We start from the raw sequence: 24,680 nt of genomic DNA, 5'->3' as shown, positions 1-24,680 counted from the left end.
GATTCCTTCATCTTTAACCAACCAAACACACTAAAGAATGAAATTCAATTCCAATTCCATCAGATTCCATCAAATTCTGTGAACCAAACACGACCTAAAAGTCTCAAACCACCCCACTCTTCCTCAAAAGATTCATTAAAAAAAAGATAACGGTATATTAGGTTAGACAAAATAGAATGACAATAACAAAAAAAAAAGAGATCATACTAAATTTAGTCTTGCGTAAAATATATGTGAAGTTAATGATATTTTAAAAATAAAATAAGGAAAAATGTTAGATGATGTTAACATTATTTCGGTTGGATGATATTGCTCTCACAAATTCATTTACATCAATTTTTACACATGTAAAAAAGTCCCCCATAAATTTTATGGTTTATGAGAACATCATCTAAGTCATCCCCAATAAAATAAATTATTAAATAAATGCAAATAAAAAACCTTATAAATTCATATTTAAAAATATAATAAAAAAACAAACTATTAATTTGATGAATTACTAGTTAATCAACCCGGGCATGTTAATTAAAACTTTAAAATAAAAAATATATCACTCGTAAAATGTATATGTAATGGTTGTTATTAACGCATTATAACATTATATAAAGGTAATGAAGTAACTAACACAATAAAATTTTATAAAATAAGAATAGTTATTTTATTAAGTAATTAAAAAAACATTTTATTTTATAATATTATATATGATCTTTATTAAATATTTAAGGGCTATTATATTGAAAACATTATCCCTAACGCTTAGGGAAATGCTAAATGCAGTCCTAAGTGATGTATTTAACGTGCATAAAAAACTTGCACATTTCATATTAAAAATCCACCCCATGAATTTTATGGTAAATGTAAAAATAATTTATGAACCTTAAATACAAGGGCTGTATTTAGCAAACCCCTAAAGTTTATATGACATCATACTTGAAAAGAAAATGGTATGAATATCATTCCCTTAAATAAATGAAAAAGGAAATAAATTTTTCTTTTTTGAAGTGTGACCTGTTTTTGATCGTTTAACGGTCATATTTATGCTTCCAACTATCGACTTTTGCTTCTACATTTCTCAGTCTTCCGCGGCTTAGCAACCCGGCCAACATGAGCCTGCCACGAACCCTGCTACATTGACAGTGGTGTTTCCCAGCGGGCTAGCCCAAGTCGTTGGGAACGCGTTGTCACTCCCTGCACCATGACAATTTAGTAAATTGCACATGCATATGCTCGATCATGGTATTGTACTTCTAGCAACCTATTCAAAAGGTAAAAAGTCTTTGAATAATCACAAACTAAAAGTTATTTAACTTCGTAAATCGACATGAAAAAAAAGTTAGTGTAATTAAATCAATCGATTATAAGTAGAATATCTTTGTTGTTTAATATATTTTACCATTTATGCATATTACTAATAATAACAAATTACTAATTTATAAGCATCTCTAATTCAATACTATCGATTAAAAATGTTACATATCATTTCATTTTCTTTTAACACGCTTAAAGATAGTTTTAAGGCAATAAGGCATCACCCCTATTTTTCTACCAATTGAACAAATTTAAATTAGATTGAAAGAACCTTTTCCTTATAAACAGTATCGAGGTTCCATCACTTTGTAAATTTACAATTCTTTTATTTACTTCTTAATTTCTAAAAGTGACATTTCCCATCTGTTAAAAACTCAGCTTAAATGATTAAAATTAAAATAATGCAGTGATCGGTCGACAAAATATGTTAATTTCCCATATTTCTATCGATTTTTGATAGTAAGATAATAGACAGTTGATAGAGTATTTGTTTATGCAATTATTTCCCAATATTTTTCTAATTACTTTTTTATAAAGGAATGCTTTACATTAAAAGACGTCAAAGTAATAGTACTTGTGACTTTCATCGTGATTCGTGGTCAATTATCATGCATTTTTTTTTTCCATAACCATATAATACCTCTATAAATTAATACTCGATAAATTAATAATTTTAATAAAAACTATGAGTAATAATTTGTTTGGTCCTAATTTGGTATCAATACAAAATTGTACAACAATCAATAAAATAATAAAATAATAATTTTTTAAAACCCCAAAGTAAATATATAGGTCCCATCAAAACTATAAATAAAATCAATACAAAATTAAACACCAATCAATAAAATAATAAGATAATAATTTTTAAAGTAAATATATATGTCTCATCAAAACTATAAATAAATAATTTCTTAAATATTTTAAAATTTTAATTTTATTTAGTAAAATATGAATCTATAATCACTTGTTTTTTTTAACTTTAAATCTATGTTGAATATATCTTTAAGTTTCTACATTGCACTTAAGAGTTGAGACATTGTCGCAACAAAAAGTTGTAAAGAGTTGTTTGTCGCTTGCAATGCTTCTTTTGGAATGATCGATTTCAAAACTACTGTATCACCCTCAACTTAATCATCAACTAGATTTTGAACAGTATCCATCACAATTTCCTCAATGTTTTGAACTTATAACATTCATTATTTTCTCCAGGATAATCCTGCAACTCATTCACATCCGTTTTGTGCTAATAATGCATACATGTAATCAAGCTCTCAAGCTCACGAATGTCTTCTCCATAATTTACATCGTTTAATTATTTGAGCCGATTGAACTCATTGAACGAATTTTATCGTGTCGAAAGCAATTTGCTTTGGATTCTTGTTTCATTTAATGTATGAATGTACATTGGATACGAAAATTTTGAAAGTGATACATGAATCTCTCTAAATTAATAATTTATTAATTTATCGATATAATAATATCTTGATAATTTAATAAAATATTTCGGTCTAACATTATTAATTTATAAAGGTTCGTACTCCGTATATAAAACATCTTTATGTAAAATGTTTGAACTCCTTTAACATCCGGTTCATTGAAAGTTTTTCTTATGCAATTTGATTTCGTTTTATTTATTCCTTTCCGTTGATATATATTTTAAGAACAACCATGTGATCATAGCATGGACAGGCGGCGACTACATATTTTCTATTTATTATTTCCGTAAGGGTGAACAGAGTACCTGGGGAGGAGACCGGTACCTATCCGGTACCGGATTGAACACTGCGCCGACCTCCGGTATCGGTAGCTGGTAGGGTGGGGAGCGAATTGGTGACCATGATGCCCGTTGTACGTGGTGCCTATGTTGTTTTATCTTTTCTTTTTTTTTTCTTTTCTTCCTTATTTATTTCTTAAATAAATAGAAAGGATGGGGAGGAGAAGGGAGGGGTGATGAGACATTCCTAGCATTAGGCAGCGAGCAGGGAGGAGAAGCAAAACCGAGGAGGGGAGGAGATGGGTGGTAAGACCCTCCGTCCACTCTAAGTTGCCGGAGTATTTTATTAAAGCGTGTTTGACTTTATGCAAGGCATATTTTGTGAGCACATTGATGATCATACAGTTGTTTTCTGGATCTTAGTGGTCGTGTTGAAATTACATCATATATTAATTTAAACCGGATAAACAAGTGTACGTATTTGTTATAATTTTGGGCTTATTTATCTTTTTAATAATCACACTATATGGATGCTTGAGACGCGGTGAAAATGGTGGTACAAAAGGCGGTAATATTGTGGTGGCGACAACGGGTGACGGCGGTAATAGCAAAGAATCGTACGCAGTTTATTGGTGTAAAGATAATCCATTTGTTTTATAGATAGGCCTTGTTTCACTTTTACTTAATAAATTTAATTAGTTAAGTATTTAATCATTCAGTCAAATTTCATGTTTCTTTTTTGGCTTAATAAACAAAATAACCGTCAATTACATATATTTTTACTTAATACATTCAGAAATTCTTAATGCATTCAACCACTTAATACACTCAACACTTAATAACAAAAAAAAAAAAAACAAACAGGCCCAGTTCAAAATAAACAGTACGCCTTGATAGCTTATTGTATTAAGACATTATTCATTAGGTTAAATTAGGTTACAAATTAACAAACACCGGTTTAGTGCAGGTTTAAGTTATGGAAAAATGGATCCCATGGTTTGTATACAAGAATGTTTAGCCAAGATAGAAGTGCCAGAACTAAAAGTAGCATTAATGACTTGCCTCCATCTCTCATTTTGTAAGTAATATTGTGAAAGCAGTTAAAACTTAAAAGCACTAAATCATGGTTTATCAAAGGTCGTACAAAGGAAATTTGAACTATAAAAAGGGAGGACCTATAATTCTTTTTGCTTGGGAAATTTGAAGTTCTTCCTGAAATATGGTTGTGCCATCTTAATTAGGATGACACCAAGTTGGCGTGTTGGTTCATATAAGATGTTCTGGGTGAAATGAATGGTGAGAAGGAGATCGACAATGATTTCTTTTTATCAATTGAAGCATTGATATGAGTACTCTTGATTCTCCAAGAACCAAACTAAAACTAAATGATTTAAAGAATGAAAACAAAAACAAAGATAGACGAAATAAATCATGCATTATTTCGATATGACTTTATATAGGTAATTAAGAAAAATGCGAATATATGGTATATTGTACATTTGTACATTTGGATTTGGATGGATAGGCGGGCCAAAAACGTTGCCACCCAAATGGGGAGCCAAAATGTGAAGTGGGACTCCGAATGAGCAAAATGATATGGAATTTGTACTATAAAAAAGCTTCAATTACTATATGATTTTTTAAAACCCTCCCGTGATTCCTAAAAGTTTCCACTTCGATCTACACATGTGATGGTGCGACTCTAGCTACTCATTCAAGTTCCTTACTATAAACATACCTTTTTAAAGGATCAATTATTGATGAAAATCTACAAAGAAAAATACGTACTAAGTTCGTATAATTTAATGTTTTTTTACACCTAGCTAGCGTGATAAAATTTGGCCTTAATTTAACACAAGTGTTAATATTATGTTTGATGCGTCGGTTCCTGTTAGGTTTTCCGTTTTCATCATCAATTAAATCTGTATCCAAAGGTACCTAAACTAAAAATCTGTTGATATATATTGATGACTTTTTAGTTGTAGATATTAGTCAAGTAGGCTGCAAGTTTGCTGAAATATGTATATTCAAATTAAAGATGAATGGCCGAAGACGATAAAAGTTGAAGATCGATAATGGATTAATGGGTGACTGTATGAATGAATGGATTAATAATAGAGTTAATTACTGAAATGGTACCTCACGTTTGTGCCATATTACTGGTTTCATACCTTTCCTTTCGAAATTATGCTGATCATACCCAACATATGCAAATCTCTACTCGGACCATACTGGAGGCTAAAGCCGTCAGCTGACCGTTAAAACCACCCCCACGTGACTTGCACGTGAGGGGTAAATATGTAATATTGCGTTTCCTAATTACTGAAATGGTACCTAACGTTTGCATGATATTGCTGGTTTCATACCTATATGTTTCTTAATTACTTAAATGGTACATAATGTTTAGTTATTAATTTTTTAATTTGTTTTATTTTTCTTTTATAAAAACTCTCCAAAACTTGTTATAATTTAATGAAAATAGTCAAAATGCACTTATAATCCACTAAAAAATAATACCAAATAGTTATTTCATAACAAAATATAAGTTTTAAAGTTCACGAATAACCAAAAATAGTAATAAAGTATCATAAAAATAATTTTTTTAAAAAGATAAAATTTTCTTTTTTAAAAATTTCGGAAATACCGCAACGGTAATACCAGAAATATCCAGGAATACCAGAAATATCAGCCGGTATTTACGGGTATTTAAAACATTGCTTTAAGCTTCATGTCGCAGTAAATACTGACTTGTATTTCTGGTATTACCATTGCGGTATTTCCGGAATTTTTTCAAAAAAAAAATTTTCCTCGCAAATTTTTTTAAAATTGTTTTATGATACTTTATTGCTATTTTTGGTTATTTTGGTATTACCATTGCGGTATTTTTGTTATGAAATAGCTATTTGGTATTATTTTTGAGTGGATTATAAGTGTATTCTGACTATTTTCATTAAGTTGTAACAAGTTTTGGAGAATTTTTATAAAAGAAAAATAAAACAAATTAAAAAAATAAAAATTAATTACTAACTAAACATTAAGTACCATTTAAGTAATTAAGAAACATATAGGTATGAAACCAGCAATATCGTGCAAACGTTAGGTACCATTTCAGTAATTAGGAAACGCGATATTACATATTTACCCCTCACGTGCAAGTCACGTGGGGGAGGTTTTAACGGTCAGCTGACGGCGTTAGCCTCAAGTATGGTCCGAGTGGAGATTTGCATACGTTGGGTATGATCAGCGTAATTTCGAAAGGAAAGGTATGAAACCAGTAATATGGCGCAAACGTGGGGTACCATTTCAGTAATTAACTCTTAATAATATGTATATGCAAGTGACTGTATGGATTAATAATATGCTAGAAGTGTAAATTAATCCGAAAATTAATTTACTAAAAGTTGAAGATTGATAAAAGATGAATGACAAAATTAACAATTAATTTACTTATTATACCTACACTTCTACCATAATAATTATCAATTAAAACATTTATATTTGGTCCATAAAACTAAACCATCGTAATAAAATTCTATTTTACTAAATTCTATTAAATGATTACGTCTTTCACATTATATTGTATACAACGATCGAGAAAGAAATACGGTTGAGCCCCCCTCAACGTGAAATCCTGTCTCCGCCTCTGACTTACTGGATTACAAACCATTTTTTTTACTCGGATATAACACCCTAATTATGTTATTTTGCCCGTGGCCGGTTCCAACCATTTTCCTGACCATGCCTAGACATTTGTCTAGGGTAGTATTCTAATATATTTGCCTAGGGTATTCGAAAGTGACCCTTGTTATAATTATATGTATGATTATGTTTATACTTTAATGTTATTTTTAGTAAATTGTACATGTGTTTTATTTTTAATTTTTTTTATAATTATATGTATGATTATGTTTATACTTTATGTTATTTTTAGTAAATTGTACATATGATTTGGCTATTTTCGTTAGATTGTACATCTGTCCTAATTTAAATGTTCTAATTTGATTTAGTCTTTTTTCATAATTTTAGCCGTAAATAATTTTATTGTTTGTGTTATACAATACTTGATGAAAGTTATATCAATGTAAAATGCATTTAAAACTCTATCCATTCACTTTTTTTTTACATCAAGTATTTTATAACACAAACAAAATAATTGAAAGTCAAAGTTATATACGAAATACCCAAAATACTATGACATCTAAATTGGAACGGGGTAACAAGTTTAGTAGCATCCTTAACTATAGCATTTATTTATCTTTAAAAAAATAGTATTTACAGTTGATTCGTTTACATATCTCTTAAAAGATTTCTATAATTTATTATGGTTCGACTTGATACTTTTTGGACAAATTTTCATATTCTAACTTAAAACTATTCAATTGCACTAAAATGTGTTTTGAAGACAAACGGAACATATAATTAAGAAAACCAAAACTTGAATATTCATTTGATGTAGACATTCGACTAACTCAAAAGCATCATCAACGGATCTCATAACAAGAAGTATTGTTTTCCAAAAAAAAAACTCACTTTCAAATACCCTAGGCAAATATATTTGAATACTACCCTAGACAAATGTCTAGGCATGGTCAGGAAAATGGTTGGAACTGGCCAGGGACAAGATAACATAATTAGGGCGTTATATCCGAGTAAAAAAATGGTATGTAATCTAGTTATCAGAGGTGGAGCCAAGATTTCACGTTGAGGGGGGCTCAATCGTAATTCTTTCTCGATCGTTGTATACAATATAATGTGAAAGACGTAATCATTTAATAGAATGTTAGTAAAATAGAATTTTATTGCGATGGTTTAGTTTTATGGACCAGATATAAATGTTTTACTTGAAATGTCATGACTAGAAATCATACATTTATAGATTTGGGGTGACTTGCTTCAAAAAAACATTTGTATTAGTTGGCTATGAGCTAGCCTTGCAATGGAAAACATGAATGGTTGGCGGGGGCTAAGCACCCCTAGTTCCCCTACTAGCTCCACAATCCAAACAAAGAAAACCCTCACTTTTTAATTTGTCTCCAACTCAACAAGACATGAACTTGGTATAGAAGAGAGATCCGTTATTGCGACTGCCAATGAGATGCCGCTTTAGGTCAACAACCATACATCAAATCCCAGTTGATGGAAACTTGAAAACTGTCTTGGAGTACTGTTTCAAGCATTTGCTAGATGATTGCATCATATAGGATTGATTTCTAATGTTGCTTGTGGTTGATTTCATATATTGGTAGTCTGTAACTTTCTAGCATTGATCTACATAGGTCTGCCAATTTTGCAATGCTACATCACCAGAGTTCATACTATCAAATGCTATGTATCTCTCTTGAGTTGAAAGAAAATTCTTATTTTCTCAAGGGTTGTTCTTAGTTCAGCCGTTCTTTCTTATATGACAAATTCCAGGGTGAAGTAGATCATAGATGGAAGACTAATAATAGTTGTACACAAGCACATGGAAGTATGGAACAGATCTGAAAGATCATATATTCTTACAGAAATATAAGAATGTTCCAGATGGAACCAAAAAAATAAAACCCAATAGGCTAACGATAAGCATCAATCTTATCCAATTCAAGACAATATTTTCTATCTTTATGGACATATGGCAAGACTTTATGGACATAACACAAGAATGTGGCTATGTTTGCTTGATGTATGAACTGCCATTTTCTTATTTGGAAAGAAAGATTGTTACAAAATCACTGAAAACGTATATATATGCAACAAATTTCTTACTCTTGGGAAGAGATCACTAGACCTTGGTTAAAGCACACTACACAATGTCTACCAAATTGTTCAATTTCAGAGCAAAAGATATAACTACCATCAAGCAACACAAAAGGCTTGTTCAGCCACTCATTGTTTGTAACACCAGCCTAAAGTAAGCCTTGTTCAGTCTGCAAGTGAAAAAGCTTATGCTGCCCGAGGAACAGGGATGCCATCTGAAGGTGGTACTGTGACCGAGCGGAGTAACTCCAAAGAAAACACAAGTCCCAAGAAATGTGATAGGATTGTATTTGCACCCGCCTGCAACCATCAAGCACCATGAGAATTAAGAACAAAGGAGTACAAGGGGTGCCAAGGTCTCAGCTGGAATTACTATAAACCTCAAACACCAAACATTAGTTTATACTAATATAATTGATGGTAAAACAAACTATCCAAAAGATTGAGTTGACATGTAAACATACCTGGACCAAGAAAACATCCAACGCAAGGACAGGGCTATTCCCAGGAGAGATGCCCTGGTAATAGGGGTTAGATGATGTTGTGAGGGCCTTGGCCACTAGCAGGCCAACAGTAGCTTGCATCCCCAGGATGGCAGCACCCATACCCAAAAGGTTCATGACTATCCCACTTTTCAAGTTCTTCACAACATCAGCACGAGGAGGTGCCTGAAAAGCATTGCCATATTATATTATATACTATATAAACAGAATTCATGTGAATAGTGAAGCAGCTTGGCTGGAAGCTGCCTCAGCAGCTTGTCTGCTTGTTTTTTTCTTTCTTTTTTGTAGCGTGTTGCGCAGTTGCCTTCTTGGAAAAAAACTTATAATTTGGTTTTCTATATTATTTTTAGGGTGACAATGTTTTAGTGCTTTACATTTTAACCACTAAATCTTTTAGCTTTTTAATTTTACTATTAAAGTTTTATGTTGGGAACTCATGGTGCTACAGTGTTATCTTTCCTATTTTCACAATGTTTTAGCTTCTCATTTTATCTTCCAATAAAGTTTACAATTTTGTACTTCGCCACCAAAGTTTTGTGTTTTAAGACTTACGGTGTATTGATTAACCATGTGTTTTTCTTTGGTCTGATGGTAACGATTGGCATTTTAAAATTCATGACCCGCATTCAAGTCTATGTCCGGTGGTTATCCCCGGCCAACCGCCGGGTATAACGCTTGTTGTCTGATATAAGTTAGATGCACATACATGCCTTTTCTAATTTTCATTAAGGAATTTTATCAACAAAAGAATTGGAAGGGACTCGTTTTTGGCGGTGGTCACATGGATTGTATCAAGGTCCACCAAAAAGCCTTTGTTCATTTTGAACCTTATGTCTTCACTAGCAGCATTGATATTCAACTTAAAAGTCTAAAATTCAGGCATGCTAGATTGCTAGATAATAGGATTGTTTAACAACAAATGCATTTGCTACCAGTTAGAAGAGGTACAAAAATCATCTCCATGTATTAACTGCAAATGTAATTGGTTTCTTCATTTATATATACTCACAGATTTTGTGATTGAAACTTAACACTCAAAATATACCAACCAAGATTGAATACATACACTCAGAAGAAAGTAAGAAACTGGTAACACATGTAGCATACAACATAGAGATGCTTTAGTAGCACCACAGTCTAAACTGATTCTTCGTGCATTTGTTGCTAAACGAGTTTATCATTCTAGACTACCCAAATTAGCCTCCTTCCATATGAAGTTGGTGATTAAGCCACATGGTTCATAATGAAACATGACTTTCAAGCTGTCCTTAATCCAATTAGTATCACTCCAACAAAATAGGTTTCTTTCTATCTATAAAATTCCTGATGGTAACTACAAGAAAGAAGTCTAGAATCTTTGAAGGAAATTACCACAAATTATTGATGAGAAAACCAAAATGAGAATGCTAATACTTATTGAGTACATATAAAATGCATAGCATGGGTTGAACCCTATAACTATTAGATCAAGATAAACCTCTAATGTTTCCAAAAAGTTGAAATCAACTAGGCTACATGTTGGAGGCTAAAATCGCTTCTTGACAACTTTCTAATAACGAGTGAAGATAAATCTAGTTGATCCATGCATCATACATTCATACTTTTTATTTTCATTTTTTACAATAGGGTGGGGAAAATAATAACTTAATTCTGCTACTATATCTTAGAATCCATAATGATATTTTGCAAACAACGACACACAACATATTAAAGAAAAGTAACAATATGCTACATATGACATTTCAGAAGCAGTACTGCAAAATCAAGAGTCAGTTAGTTGTTCAACTTCTGTGAGGTCTTTTAGGAATTAATATTATTAAACTCATCTTTGCTTTAACTTGGAACTCATTTTAAGGAAAAAGAACAATCAATGAACACATAATGAAAAATCAACAAGAGTACCAAGAAACTTATCTGAACTACTAGTGCAGTAGTGCTATTTGTTAAGTTGTATAGCTTAGATAGTTGCCATACGGTCTAGGCCCCGCCATCTCGCGGGACTCCACTAAACTGGCCAGTTCACCAAATTTTGTGTGATCAACTTACTCCAAGACTCTATTGTTGTAGAATACTGTAAGAAAACTTAGCGTAATTCGACGCTACTAATGTATCTCTTATGTAACTATCAATCCTAGAACAAAAGTCATAAGTTAGGCTACCAACTTCAGCCCTTCTGTGTGATTGTCATTGACCTAGTCCAGAGGTTCGGTTTTTTGATCCTACGTGTTCTGTTCTATATATTTCCCTGATTCACTGTGCATTTTTATCCATAGATTGTCTCCTAACCATAATTTCCATGTTACCCCTTTGTGAGATACACCCATAAAAAGCAAACAATGACATGTAAATTTGTTCTCATGTCGCTATAAACTAACATATCAATGCCACTAGCAGATCATACATAATAAGTAGAACCATAAATTATAACAAAGATACCTTTGAAGGGTCATTGACAGTTTTCCGAAGCCTGTCAGAAAGACGAATATAACCAAACGACCAAAACACTGAAACGAAACCAGCTACAATACCACCAGCAGTAGCATAAAATGTAGCCGGTGACGTAATCTTCCCGGTAATCACAACCGAAAACGAAAGGATAACCGCAGCTACAATCGTACAAACAAGCTGCCCCCAAAATCCTAAGCTACCTAACCTCTTGAAATACCTTGAGGTACTCTCTAATCTCTTTGCAACCTACAAAATCATATTACACCCCACAACCATAAATTTCAAAAAAATAGCAACATAACAGTCATACACATTATAAAAAGCCAATATCCATGACCGAAATGATATATTATTCTATACTAACACATACCGAAAAAGTAAAGTTCTTTTGGGTGTTTAGTACATTAAAATAGAAATGTTTCGTAGCCGAATACATACGATAACAAAACGTGTACCATTTGGAAACATTTCAGTGTAGTTTGGCCTTCTAATAATAACACAATGTACTCACACAATAAATTGAATTATGAACAATTATATATAAACAATGTATCAATATAGAAAAAACCCATATGAAATACCTGAGCAAGTTTTGCTTTTTCTGAATCTTCATTTGGGGAATTATAGGTGGCAGAAATAGGGGCTGAAGCAATTTTAGTTATGGGGTTTCTTGAAATTTGATTATTATTCTGATAAATTTGTAGTGAAAAAGGTGTGAATGAAAGGGGGGTGTGAGTTGGTAAAGATGGAAACTTTAGGGCGGAGAGAGGTCGCCGGAGATTCGGTGATGAGTGTTGTTTAGTTAGTGTTGACGGCGGTGGTGCACTGCCGGAACGAGCTGCCGGCAGTAGGAAAGTTTGCATTTTTGGGAATTTACTGGTGATGTGGAGATAGAGTGGTCTTCTTGCTTTCCAAAGTTTTCTCTCTTTTTTTGATCCTTTTGAAAAATAAAATGAGGTCTGTCAAAGTGCATAAATTATTTGTATATTTACCATAAAAATTATGGGGCGGACTTTTAATATGAAAGGTACAAGTTTTTTTATGCACGTTAAATACAACCTTAGCATTTCCCAAATAAAATACATGGTGTAGTGTAACATTTACGACAAAGTTATTGCTCCCAAAATTTATGTGTTAGAATTCAAAATTTTAAAAATACAATTAAACATGTAGTAATAGCAATAAAAAAATGCAAAAGAGTAAAAAAATATATAAAAACATATGCAATAACTATATTAATGCTTTAAATGTTATAAGAATGTAAGACGTAATGATGACAAAAGTTATTATATAAAAAACATTATTTATAAAAAAATATAGATGAAAATAATCAAAACAAATGCTTAAAAGTAAATTTGTAACTGTGTGAAAGTTGTCTAATAAAAATCCAAAAGTTTAGTGTGACGAAAATGAAAACTTTGATGTAAGGCAAAAGTTAAAAGATTGAAAAAATTAGTAAAAATTATTATATGTTATAAGAACTTGTAAGGCACAAAGGATTTGTAAGTTTGTATAGACCTTTTGTATAAGAACATAAACAATAATTATGTTAATGATTTAAATGTTACATGAGACTAAGACGTAACGATAAAGAAAGTTATTATATATTAAAACGTTATATAATAAAAACATATATATATATATATATAAAGATGGATAAAAATAGTCAAACCAAATGTTTAAAAGTTAATCGTAACCACGTGAAAGTTATTTGATGAAAAATTGAGAATCCAAAAACTTAGTGTTAAGAAAATTAAAACAAAAACTTTGATATATATATATAAAGACGGATAAAAATAGTCAAACCAAATGTTTAAAAGTAAAATCGTAATCACGTGAAAGTTATTTGATGAAAAATTAAGAACCCAAAAACTTAGTGTCAAGAAATTAAAACAAAAGTTTTGATGTGGAACAAAAGTTAAAAGAATATAAAGTTCAGGGGTAAACTGAACAATGATAAAAATTATTATGTGCTATAAGAACTTGTACATTCTACGCATAAAACACTTATACATTCATATAGGTTTTTAGTATATTATAAATGAGATAAAAATTTTAAAAAAATAGAAATTTTATGAGGTTAAAATTAAAAGGGTTAAAATGAAATTTAGTTAAAATTAGTATGTGCTTTAATAGCTTGTACCTTTCATGATTAAAAGACTTGTACATGGCACATTGGTTTTTAGTATGTGTATAATTTCAAATTTAAACTTTTCTTTTATAAAACACTTGCCTATGATTTTTAAATTTTAAATACTATCAAAGTTATTATCACCATTTCATTTTATATTAGCATATTGAGCAATTAAAAACACCGGTCATCATTAATTTTTGATACATGTATCAAAAAAAATTTTCAAATTTCACGTACACTACAATTTATTTATATTCTTCTGAATCATCTAAAACTACACTTCACATTATGTAACTACATTTCTAACATAAAATAAAGGAAATATAAGCCAGTCATACTTTTTCGTAACTAGCAGATTTTACAATATGTTCATTTAAAATATGCTCTTACAAATCATCCTTATCCTTATTATATATGATATCATCTACGAGATTTTCAGAATACATTTACATTTAGACTTCTTGGATCAGTTGATATCATATTAGCAAGAGATACATACTTACTCTACATATAAAAAAAAATTCGTGTCGTGTACTTAAAAAATTGTAACTTTACAAAACTGTTCTAAAAAAAGGGGTATGGTCGTCCATACGTCGAAAAGACCTATGTTGAAAACCAGACTACATTTTGAATTTTGCGCGACATTGTTTTTAATAAGAAAAAAATCACTAAAAGTCAATATTATAAACCTATGTTACACTTCTTTTAAAAAGTTGCATACAAAATTCATGTATATGGACATTTTCTGATGATCACTATACTAGACAAGTAGTCATATTTGATTCATATATTCTAAATTCCTATCTCATCATTATATATCACCTCAATTAGGCATGATCGTCATGAGTTTGGAGGACCGCTAGGGTTCACTCATTGGTTGCAGAAAGGGTTTGCCAGGAGATTGGGAATGACAATAATTAATTGTCATGAGTGAAATCAGATTGAGGGAAGGAACAACTAAAGTTGGAGTTGGACAAGAAACACATGACATTGTCACCGGCTGAAGATGTGGCTAGGAAAGGGGTCAACTATGCTCGAGGATAATCTGAGTTTAAAGCGGAATGCGGAGATATGGGGATATAAATGATCTTGGCTGGTTGTAGGTAGGGAAAAAGGAACAATTAGCATACAAACTTCCAATGAAATTAAAGTTTCAGCATCAAATAAGCAACTAAAACACATGGCAATATAAGCTCAATAGACAAAATTACTATAATTCTTTCCAACCATTAAAAGGTCTCCTATAATACGTGTACCAAAAGTATGTAACACTAGTAATTCACATAACTGCTCAAGCCTTGCAGACTTGAAGTTTAACCTTCCAGCATGAATATGTTTAGTTATGGTGGAGAGAAATTTCAAAAAGACTTGTATGACATTAACAAAAACAAAGTATCAGCCTTTGAGATCTGTTTGTAAGCATATCTGTCAATTCCCCTATGTGGACTTTACCAATTCCCAAACAAGAAACCTGAAGATGGAGTAAAAAGGTAAATGAAGTTATAAGAACCAAGCAATAATAAGTAAGCAATTGAATATAAACAAAGGCAACCAGTTAACATTAAGTGTAAACATTACAAAAAAATATATATCTTAGCAACCGATTAGACTTAAGCATAAACATAACAAATTAGGCCTTAATGACAGTTCACTGAAAGTAGTCAATATCATACATAACAAGATTTTTTTTTTTTTTTTGCACAATATCCAAGAATTCGAAAGAACATCATAACCCATTTCTATTTAAGAAGACAACAATTTACATCTAGAGCATATATGTGCTAATTTAAGATTTGACAATACCTGGATGTCTCTAATATGTAAAAAATTATCATATTTGTCTTTGTATTTGAGAGCACTAGGTAAAACATTCAAAAGTCACAGTAAGCCAGTTGACATTGAAGAATGGAAGTCTTGTGCAAATTACAGAACCTAACAAGAAAGGATACATAACTTACTTTATGTAGTGTATATATCCAAAAAAATCACAACAAGAGAAACCACAAGTTCAACAACCTATCGATTTGTAGATCAGTTAAGCAGTAAAGACACATCTTCTACCATTACCTTTTAGATGTTATCGAATTACTAGGTTTTGCCAATGTGGCAGAAAGGTGTAAGATTGGACCAATCAAACATAATGAAACACGGACAAGACCCTTCAGTCGAACCTCAATCAAGCTTACGACTTTTAGTTTCTAAATATTCAATCTATCTGGTACACTTTCAGTTGTAAGTTATAAAATAGTCGCATACACCAATGGTGCCTGAGTCACAATAGCTGCCTCTGACTTATAGCTATGGAAAAAGTGATAAACATTTTTTTGATCCTTACAAACAGATACCCCACACACTTCTCATAAAAGTAAACACACTCAACCTCGACACGGGTGGAAGTGCAAACTACAACAACTTATGTAGACTATGAAGAGCTTTCATAAGTTACAGTTTTCACCTAGTTCAGTATAGGCTGCTTTATATAGTGAAAGATGTGGTGTGTACATGACAGCTTAAAACTGGTACTTCTTTCAAGTAGCTAGTGGACTTCCACTTGAAATGACCCAAACACAAAACGACAAAGTTAATTAATTTGGCTTCTTATTTTTACAATTTTCGGCATGACCTGTTCGTAAAGTCAACTACCAAACCTGAATACAAATCAACTCAACCATTTTCAAACTAATATTTACCTTCAACTTACCAAACTTAATTAACACTTAAATTTACATGCCAAAATATAATATGATCAAGTTACTCACGATAGTCTTGTTGTTACATAAATGACATCGGCCACATCGCTGTTAGTCTACAGGTCACCCGTGAAACATGTACTAAGGTTGCAAGCTTAATACAATACTTTTTAAAACCTCAAATCAGAATGTTTATTTGCAGGCTCAGATACATAAGTTAACCACTTGAGATATAATCCTATCAATATTGTACCCTAATAATAAACACCTGTATTTCAGTGTAAGGAAGGGCAATCATGAGCAACTTTTGACAAAAAAAAACATAACTACACACATATCTCAGAAAACTATGAGCCAACTAAACATGCACACTTAATTTCACTTGTTTTCCTAAATGGAGGTAGGGTGGTTGCATGCTTACCGAAAGCCTATTCAGTCTTCTTTTGCTTCTTTTGGGACATTGAAATTTTTTGTAAGATGAGATCAACTTTCTTGAATACTATACTCATGTTCTTGTGTACAACTATCAACTTTTCATCAACTTGGGATTGGAATCTCTCGTATAAAAAAGGAACCGACAGACTAAGAAGAACACCTGTGGCAAAACCAATATATATATCGTCAAGTCTAAAGACAGATAATGTCAAATGGCATAGAAAAGATGGAACAATAGCAAGGAAAATGGCTCACCAATGTAGATCAGTGTAAGAAAGTTAAAGAAGCTGCCAATGTAAGAAATCAACCATAAGCCAAACATAGCCTGACAAATCAAACCACATTAAACAATCATATATCAAATGCCTACAAGTAGAATTGAAAGAACTCTTGAAAAAGAGAAATGTTAACAGCAAATTTCATAGTAAAAGGTACCGAAAATAAAGTCTTTAAGTTTCCATCAACCGCTATTTCATGCAAGGTTGCTAAAGCGCTATTAACCCAAACTCGCGCCTCATCAGCAACAGCTATAACTGTTTCCTCTGATATGTCCAGGTCAGGAATTGGAGGTAGAGGTCTACAATTACACACATATAATCGAATTAAACAGATTATCAACACAAAGCGCATTCACTACAATAAAAATATAGCTAACCAAATTCCTGAAAATAACTTTTGTGAAACAAACTGATGCTACTAAAACCCGTCATTAGAAAAACAGCCCACAGTAATTTCACTCCATAACTATAATGCACCGTTAAACGGTAAAATAAATAGAAACTGGTTACGGCTCTACGTGGAATTTTTATTTTATTTTAAAGGCAAACACACACTCATCACACATATTTACCATTCATCCACATTACAGGACCAATACCGACAACCTATAGGTTAACGGGTGACCTCAAATACCGCTAGACCAAAGACCCTTTAGACGGTCGATGTGTACTTATATTACAACTACCCTAATCCATAATCCGATAGACCGAAAAGCCAGTATCCACATACATCCACACATATTTACAATTCGATCCACATACTTAACAACTTTCAATGCACAAACATACATATTAAAACCGATCATTTATCCAAACCAAAAAAAAAAAATTTAAAATAAAAATAAGAACACGATACCTGTTAAGAAGGGAAGCAGATTTAGCCCAAAAGAAGAGAATAAAAGCCAAAAGTAGTGAAGCATTAGTAAGAAATGCTAAAAAATTATATCCAGCTTTTTCAAACAAAACCCACATCAAAGTTGATCCAATCAACAATATTACTCCACTGTAACATTTCCTCCATAACAATGTATCTGCAACTGCAATCGCCATATTATACAAAATCAATCAATCAATCAGTCGATACATACAAGGATATATACATATATATAATGGATGAATAATAAAGTGTAATTAAAAGAAGAATAGTTGAAGTTACCTGCACCACCACCTAAAGCATTGTAAACTGAAGTTTCGCTCATGATGATTTTTTAGGGTTTTTATAATGTATTGGAATTGGAGGGGAAAATAGGGAGATTTTTGGAGGGGGTTTGGTAATACTGTGTGAAGTGTTTTCTGTTTATATATTTGGAGAAATATGTAACGTGGGATCGATTAGAGTAATTGGGATTTAATTTCCTGCTTAATGACTTGTACTCATTAAATATTAATTATCTATCAAATATCTAGCACCAAATTAGAGGTGATTCTCGATTTTACCCAACACATTCCTGATTTTATTCAGGATCTTGAGTTCGATCTTTTGGATAACAAATTTTAGGGTTTTCCTCCGAATGCCCATAGTCAATCGTTGTTTAGGATATGTGTACGATTTCACCATTATACAGTAAAGTTTCCTATATATGATATGGGAAAATGATCTGTATTGCAGACTTTACCTAAGCTTAGGTATTACCACTTTAAAAAAAGTTACAAATTAAACCTTTGAATTTGATAAACATATATAACCCCTTAAATTTGACATAACATCCCTCTATTTTACCTAAGATAGGTACCGCATGTCTTACCTAACATTTTCCCAAATGATATACTGTTTGAATGTTCGAACAAAATACCAAATCTGAAATCTAAAGTAATTCTATTATCTAATATCTATATAAAATCAATAATATTCAAGGCGACGTATAATCTTGAATAAACTTAGGAGGTTATGAATTATGTTGTTTCGAAAGTTTTATCACGATTATCTTAACACAGATTATTGAAGGTCTTTATTGGTGTAAATATTTATTTTCAAACATTTCTATTGTTGTGTGGATTTATTAGTGTTTAGTGTTTACAATTGATAAATACTAACTAAAGAAAGTATCATGACGATGCCACGGATCTGGCCAGAAATATAGAAATGCCATTTCGCATATAAAATTTCTATAATTTACCACACGAGCGTGAATTTTTATATATTGTATTATAGATAATAGATAAGTGTGAATAACAAACAAAATCTTACGAATGTTTTAATATATACTTTATTATAAAATAAACTGACATCTCGAAAACTTTTAAGAACTTGATATTTTTAATTTATTGTTCATCTTAATACATTTCGTACTTTCATTCTATGACTAAAAAATCTTTACAAAAATTGCAGACTCTATCTCTCTCTTACATCAAATACACATAACAAAAACCCTAACTCATAATCCCCCCTTCTTTCACGTCCCACCTCAAACATTGTCACAAAACCTCGAATGTGTCTATTTTGTCGCTACAACGTGCAGGCACCAATCTAATAACATGTAGAACAAATCGTAAATCGCCTACAACTTTAATGACAAAATATGTCGTATTCATATATGGTCAAAACTTTAAAATAGTCTTGTGTAAGATTTACGTCTATCCAAATATAATCCTAGCTTTTCTAAGTAACCGATCAAGTCTAGCTATATCCATCAATCCATGAATCAAGCGCTATATCACATCTTGATTGACTAATGTGCATCAATCACTTCCAAATTTACCATGCATTTGAATGTCATATGGCTTTGGATGGTAGAAAACTGCCCTCACTCCCTCGGTATACACGTTAATTTGGGCCATGTATCATTTTAATGCACGTTAATTTGGGCCATGTATCATCTAAATCTAAATTACCTAATAAAACATTCACTTTTCTAAAGTTTTCAAAGAAAAAACATGATAAACTGTAACTACTCTCTTTTATTCATCAATTTAAAATTTTCTTATAATACTTTTGAAATTATTTATAACATGCATCATTCAACTATAAAAATAATTACACTACCATTTTTACATTAGTTACTTTTAGATTGATAACCACACAGCTACCGCCGGTGCCACCGTCGTCGCTACCAACGTTACCACCCATCGTCGCCGCCACATCACGCGGGCGTTTGTCTAATTTTACATAAATCATATAAGTTATGTTCATTCTAGATGTCGATATGTTTTTGTGATCTTGTCTACCAAAACATTATATATGGACAATAAAATTGTCTATTTTATAAATTTTTAAGTTGGTCTAGTGATAAGGGATCCTAGTTTCTCATGAGAAATCTCATGTTCAAATTCTGTTGACATAGGCATAACTTGGAGTGGTCGGGAAAATGGCTAAACCCTCATAAGTCATAAGCAAAGTCTAGTTAAATCATCACAAAGAGGGGGAAAAAATGATTGTTATTTGAGAATAACCTTTGTTAAGTAAAAACTTTTTGAGGAAGAATATTTGCATCATTGCATGAATACCATTATTATCTTTTAATCTGTAGAAAGTTTTACACATGAAAATATAGATTTTGATGATACATGGACCCGTAACACGTTCAAGAAGGCTACTGATCGATTGTCAATTCAATCCTAATTGATTAAGCGATTTTGGATCTTGAGATAGGGATGGCTCACTTATACGAATGACTATTTTAGGATTAGAACCGAAAATTAAGCAAGTTTGTAGGATCAAGTTAAAATAGTATACATAGTTATGTACATGTGTAGGTATCTGTTATTCAAATAAACGAATCTTGTCTTCTTAATTGATTTACAACAATATATTAATAGTGAGGCCGAATAAGGATCGGGTATACATTCTCTACTTGGCATACCAAAGAAATTAACCCTAAAACGAGTGATTTCGTCAAATATTCAATCACATATGATAGATTGATGATATTAAACCACCTTTTGAAGCAGACTATCCTCTTGAAGAATAATGCATACGGGTGTATTACCAAAACCTTGAGCCTTGGCTTGCATGACTTCCTTCATTAACGAACCAAACTCTTTGCGGCCGAGTGTTCCTTTCTTTTCAGCATCAAATTTCTCAAATATTGCATTGTATAGACAATCAACCTCTTCTTTTGGTTGCAACTCTAATTCAACCGATGACGGATCTTTGATCTCGTTTTGGAGCTCATCCCGTGACAAAACTCCATCTTTATTGACGTCTAACACGTTAAATCGTTCTTCGATGCATTTTTCAAATGCTTCAGAATTATCGACGAACTTTTGAACCATTGGGCCATCGATAAATGCAACACTCATATTTTCAAAGTTTAAGAATATTTTTATTTTTGTAATCACAATTTTGTATTTGAGAATTGATTATACCTTTATAGTTTTAGAGAGATAGAGATGAAATGTGTTCCTTCCTAATTAATAGGACTCCTATAAAATTATTGAAAGCCCTTTATTTTAGATAACATAAAATTGGTTTGAATGTTGTGTGGTTTCTTTCGGCATTTGGCATCTCCCTTTGCCAAGAAAATAAATACGTACATGTATGAATTCTAGGTAAAATAAAACAAGTATTAAAGTAAAACAAATAAAACAATATATTTCTCTTTATTAAAAATAACCGTGCATCATGAAAATCATCATGCATCTCGTGTTTCGTGAATTTGCATGCATCAATTTTATCATGATCTAACGATCAAGATCTTATCCTATTTATTTTAGTTTAATACTTGTTTTACAATAACCAACCCCTACATGTATGTTGATTATGTCCTAACAATAATACGGAGTACAAATATATATACTTTTGACATAGGCTTGGATGTGGCCATGTGGGCTACTAGCCTGTTGAAAAACATAATGTTGTAAACTATAGGTTGGGTCAATGGGCCGGTAAGTTAGATTTTGCACCGGATCGGCCCAAAACTGAATAAAACTGGCCCTTAGAAGTAGACCGGAGTTCTGGAAGCTAGTCAGGCAGGTCGGGCATAGGCCGGTATCGGATAAAGTTGTGGGGATAACCGGGTCAGCCTGAATTTTGCAGAAGCCTATATAAACAATAAACGTTATCTGTAATTACTCTTGGTTGTTTTGACTTTGGCCCAATAATTGTAACTTAAGATGGTATTTGGTAGGAAGGAATCATAGAGAATGGAAATGTAATAGAGAATGAAAATAGCGAGAAAGAGAATGAGTATTTGGAAAGAGAATGGATTTCGTTGTTAAGTACCCACAGAGAATGAATATATAAAAAAAATAAAACTTTAAATAATAATACATTTATTACATATAACATCTTTAAAAATAAAAATAAAATTTCATTCTCACCCATTCTCTACAATTTGTAGAGAATGGAGAGAATGAAATCAATTCCTCTTTCTCCTTTTTCATTCCCTTTCTCCATTGCAAACAAAAAAGAGAAGTCTTTTCCATTTCCTTTCTCTCATTTCCATTCCATCATACCAAACACCCCCTTAAATGTATTGTCGAAAGTCTTAGAAAGTTGAAAACAATTTGTGGTAGTTCACGCAAAGAAAATCAGGAATGCCAAATTTATATCTTTCTACAATTTTATTTTTTTTTCATTTAAAAAAATAAGTTTTACCTCGGTTAAACTCTTTTTAGAGTTTTGTACATATAACTTAGGGAAAATCATCTTTGCAACTTAGCTGTAACTGTGTTGTTATGGAGGGGGCAATCATATATATTTTGAAACTTGAATGGTTAATATGAATTATATTTTAAAACTCTTTATAATTGGAAGAACTTTTTATCTATACTTATACTCTTTTATAAAGCAAATCACTCTTTTCTCGTCTTTTAACTTTTCGCCTTTGAAATACCTAAATTACCCTTTCTTTTATTAATTAGTTTAAATATCTCCACCTAATATTACCCAACTGGAAATTTAATGTCTCTTATGTCTTTCAGCTAAATGTTGGTCACGAGTTCGAAACCTTTGAAATATATATTGGGAAGTCGTTGCCAATGAGGTGAGACATGATGGTTTTCTCTAGCATTTAGCTGGTTTCCTCAAGAACGGTTGTGGGACTTCCACCACCAGTCATGCCCTCGGATTGATTGTACTGGTGACGTGGTCGATCTCTACCGGATGATGAAGAGGCAATGTCGTTGAGTCCAATCACCACTGCTATTCAAAATATATATATATATATACACATATATATACTTATAATACACTAAATGAAATTAATTATATTTACATACCTCCATTAAAGCAATTACTTTTAATATATTGCTAGGTTACCAACACCGGCATCACCCGTCATTGTCGTTGCGTTGCGCGGTTAATCTTCTCGTGCCGTTTGATACATATATGTTGTCCCCAACTTATGTTTGTTTAAATTTTTAGAATCCTAAAGGTGTTAGAAACAATTATTCGTAAAATATGAGAATTTATGCAGAATATATAATGAATAAAAATGCTGATCTTTAATACTCGTATTAGTTAAATCTTAGTTCTCAAGACATTATTCAATCTTGAGTAAATTACATTTTTTTTTCTGAATTTGGTATGTTTTGCACTTTTCGTACTTAAAGTGAAAAAATAGCAAAAAAAACCCTTAAACTTAGCACTTTTTTCACTTTTTGTCCCCGCGATAACGGTGTTAGTTTTTCTCCGTTAAGGTTGCCAACATTTGTCAGTTTTTTAGTTCACTTTTCGTCTTTCCCATAATTTTCAATTTTTTTCATTTTGATAATTTCAAAACTGCCCAATAGCGTATAAACCGTATTTGAAAGTAGAGTAAGAAACATATTACAACTTTTTTATATTTATCTTATCCATCAATAGATGAAATGGTACCCATTACCAATGCAGATTGGGACCACATGTGAAGTTGAGAGACGCGAGTTCAATCCTTAGGGATGCCCAAAATCATGTGAGCATTAAGTGAAGGTATTTTACCGGCATCATAACCCTTACCGGGGTGGGATGATGGGATCCATTATTATGGTTTTGGGGACAGGGTGTCGTGCTTTACCCTTTTTTATACTTATTAAAATATATTTATTGAAATTTAGATAACAGAATATACAGTACTTAACAAACGCATTATAGTATAACTGTGGGTTGGTTCGATAATTTGTAAAGTTCAATAATCGAATCATATATGTTTAATTAGATATGATCATAATAAATATAATGATAAAAGTATGAATATATTTATGGTTTAATAATGCTATCTTAAAAGAAATTTTTTTTTCTTTTAAGTATAAATAATTTTAATAATACTCATTCAACAGTTTCTTTTAAGATTCGTTATCTACTCCTATATGATTTATACATCGCTGGACAATTTTGACATTTTCAAAAAAAAAAAAAAGTAAAAAAGAAAGGATGAAAAGTGAAAAAAAACTAACGAATATAAGTAAAAAAGAAAGGATGAAAAGTGAAAAAAAAACTAACGAATATTGACAACCTTAACAGAGAAAAACTAACAGCGTTATCGTGAGGACGAAAAGTGAAAAAAGTGTTAA

The 24,680-nt window shown here is 31.6% G+C and overlaps 3 protein-coding genes across 3 annotated transcripts; all 3 read right to left on the bottom strand.

Moving 5' to 3' along the window:
• Positions 1–8,682: 8,682 nt before the first annotated feature.
• Positions 8,683–12,651, bottom strand: LOC122595770 (protein TIC 21, chloroplastic-like). Its single transcript, XM_043768207.1, has 4 exons — positions 12,294–12,651; positions 11,701–11,958; positions 9,226–9,429; positions 8,683–9,061 (listed from the first exon to the last, which is right to left on the bottom strand). The coding sequence occupies exons 1-4, from the start codon at positions 12,573–12,575 to the stop codon at positions 8,948–8,950; spliced, it is 858 nt and encodes a 285-aa protein (XP_043624142.1). The 5' UTR covers positions 12,576–12,651; the 3' UTR covers positions 8,683–8,947.
• Positions 12,652–15,035: 2,384 nt separating this feature from the next.
• LOC122597993 (reticulon-like protein B10) lies at positions 15,036–18,511 on the bottom strand. Its single transcript, XM_043770598.1, has 6 exons — positions 18,406–18,511; positions 18,106–18,286; positions 17,407–17,548; positions 17,227–17,296; positions 16,958–17,131; positions 15,036–15,317 (listed from the first exon to the last, which is right to left on the bottom strand). Exons 1-5 carry the CDS (start codon positions 18,446–18,448, stop codon positions 16,965–16,967), a joined length of 603 nt encoding a protein of 200 aa, XP_043626533.1. The 5' UTR covers positions 18,449–18,511; the 3' UTR covers positions 15,036–15,317; positions 16,958–16,964.
• A 2,605-nt stretch (positions 18,512–21,116) lies between these two features.
• On the bottom strand, positions 21,117–21,488 carry LOC122597468. Its single transcript, XM_043770058.1, has one exon. The coding sequence runs from the start codon at positions 21,486–21,488 to the stop codon at positions 21,117–21,119; it is 372 nt and encodes a 123-aa protein (XP_043625993.1).
• Positions 21,489–24,680: the final 3,192 nt, after the last annotated feature.

Source organism: Erigeron canadensis, chromosome 4 (genome assembly GCF_010389155.1).
Source record: "Erigeron canadensis isolate Cc75 chromosome 4, C_canadensis_v1, whole genome shotgun sequence".
Lineage (NCBI taxonomy): Eukaryota > Viridiplantae > Streptophyta > Magnoliopsida > Asterales > Asteraceae > Erigeron > Erigeron canadensis.
This window is presented reverse-complemented; position numbering and strand designations above follow the sequence as displayed.

Coding starts and splice junctions, on each gene's coding strand:
- LOC122595770 (XM_043768207.1), bottom strand. CDS start 12,575: ATGCAAACTTTCCTACTGCCGGCAGCTCGTTCCGGCAGTGCACCACCG. Junction 9,430..11,700: donor CTGTCAATGACCCTTCAAAG/GTATCTTTGTTA, acceptor AATGCTTTTCAG/GCACCTCCTCGTGCTGATGT. Junction 9,062..9,225: donor TGGATGTTTTCTTGGTCCAG/GTATGTTTACAT, acceptor TGATGGTTGCAG/GCGGGTGCAAATACAATCCT.
- LOC122597993 (XM_043770598.1), bottom strand. CDS start 18,448: ATGAGCGAAACTTCAGTTTACAATGCTTTAGGTGGTGGTGCAG. Junction 17,549..18,105: donor TCTGCTTCCCTTCTTAACAG/GTATCGTGTTCT, acceptor GTGTAATTGTAG/ACCTCTACCTCCAATTCCTG. Junction 17,132..17,226: donor TCTTACACTGATCTACATTG/GTGAGCCATTTT, acceptor GTTTTGCCACAG/GTGTTCTTCTTAGTCTGTCG.
- LOC122597468 (XM_043770058.1), bottom strand. CDS start 21,488: ATGAGTGTTGCATTTATCGATGGCCCAATGGTTCAAAAGTTCGTCGAT.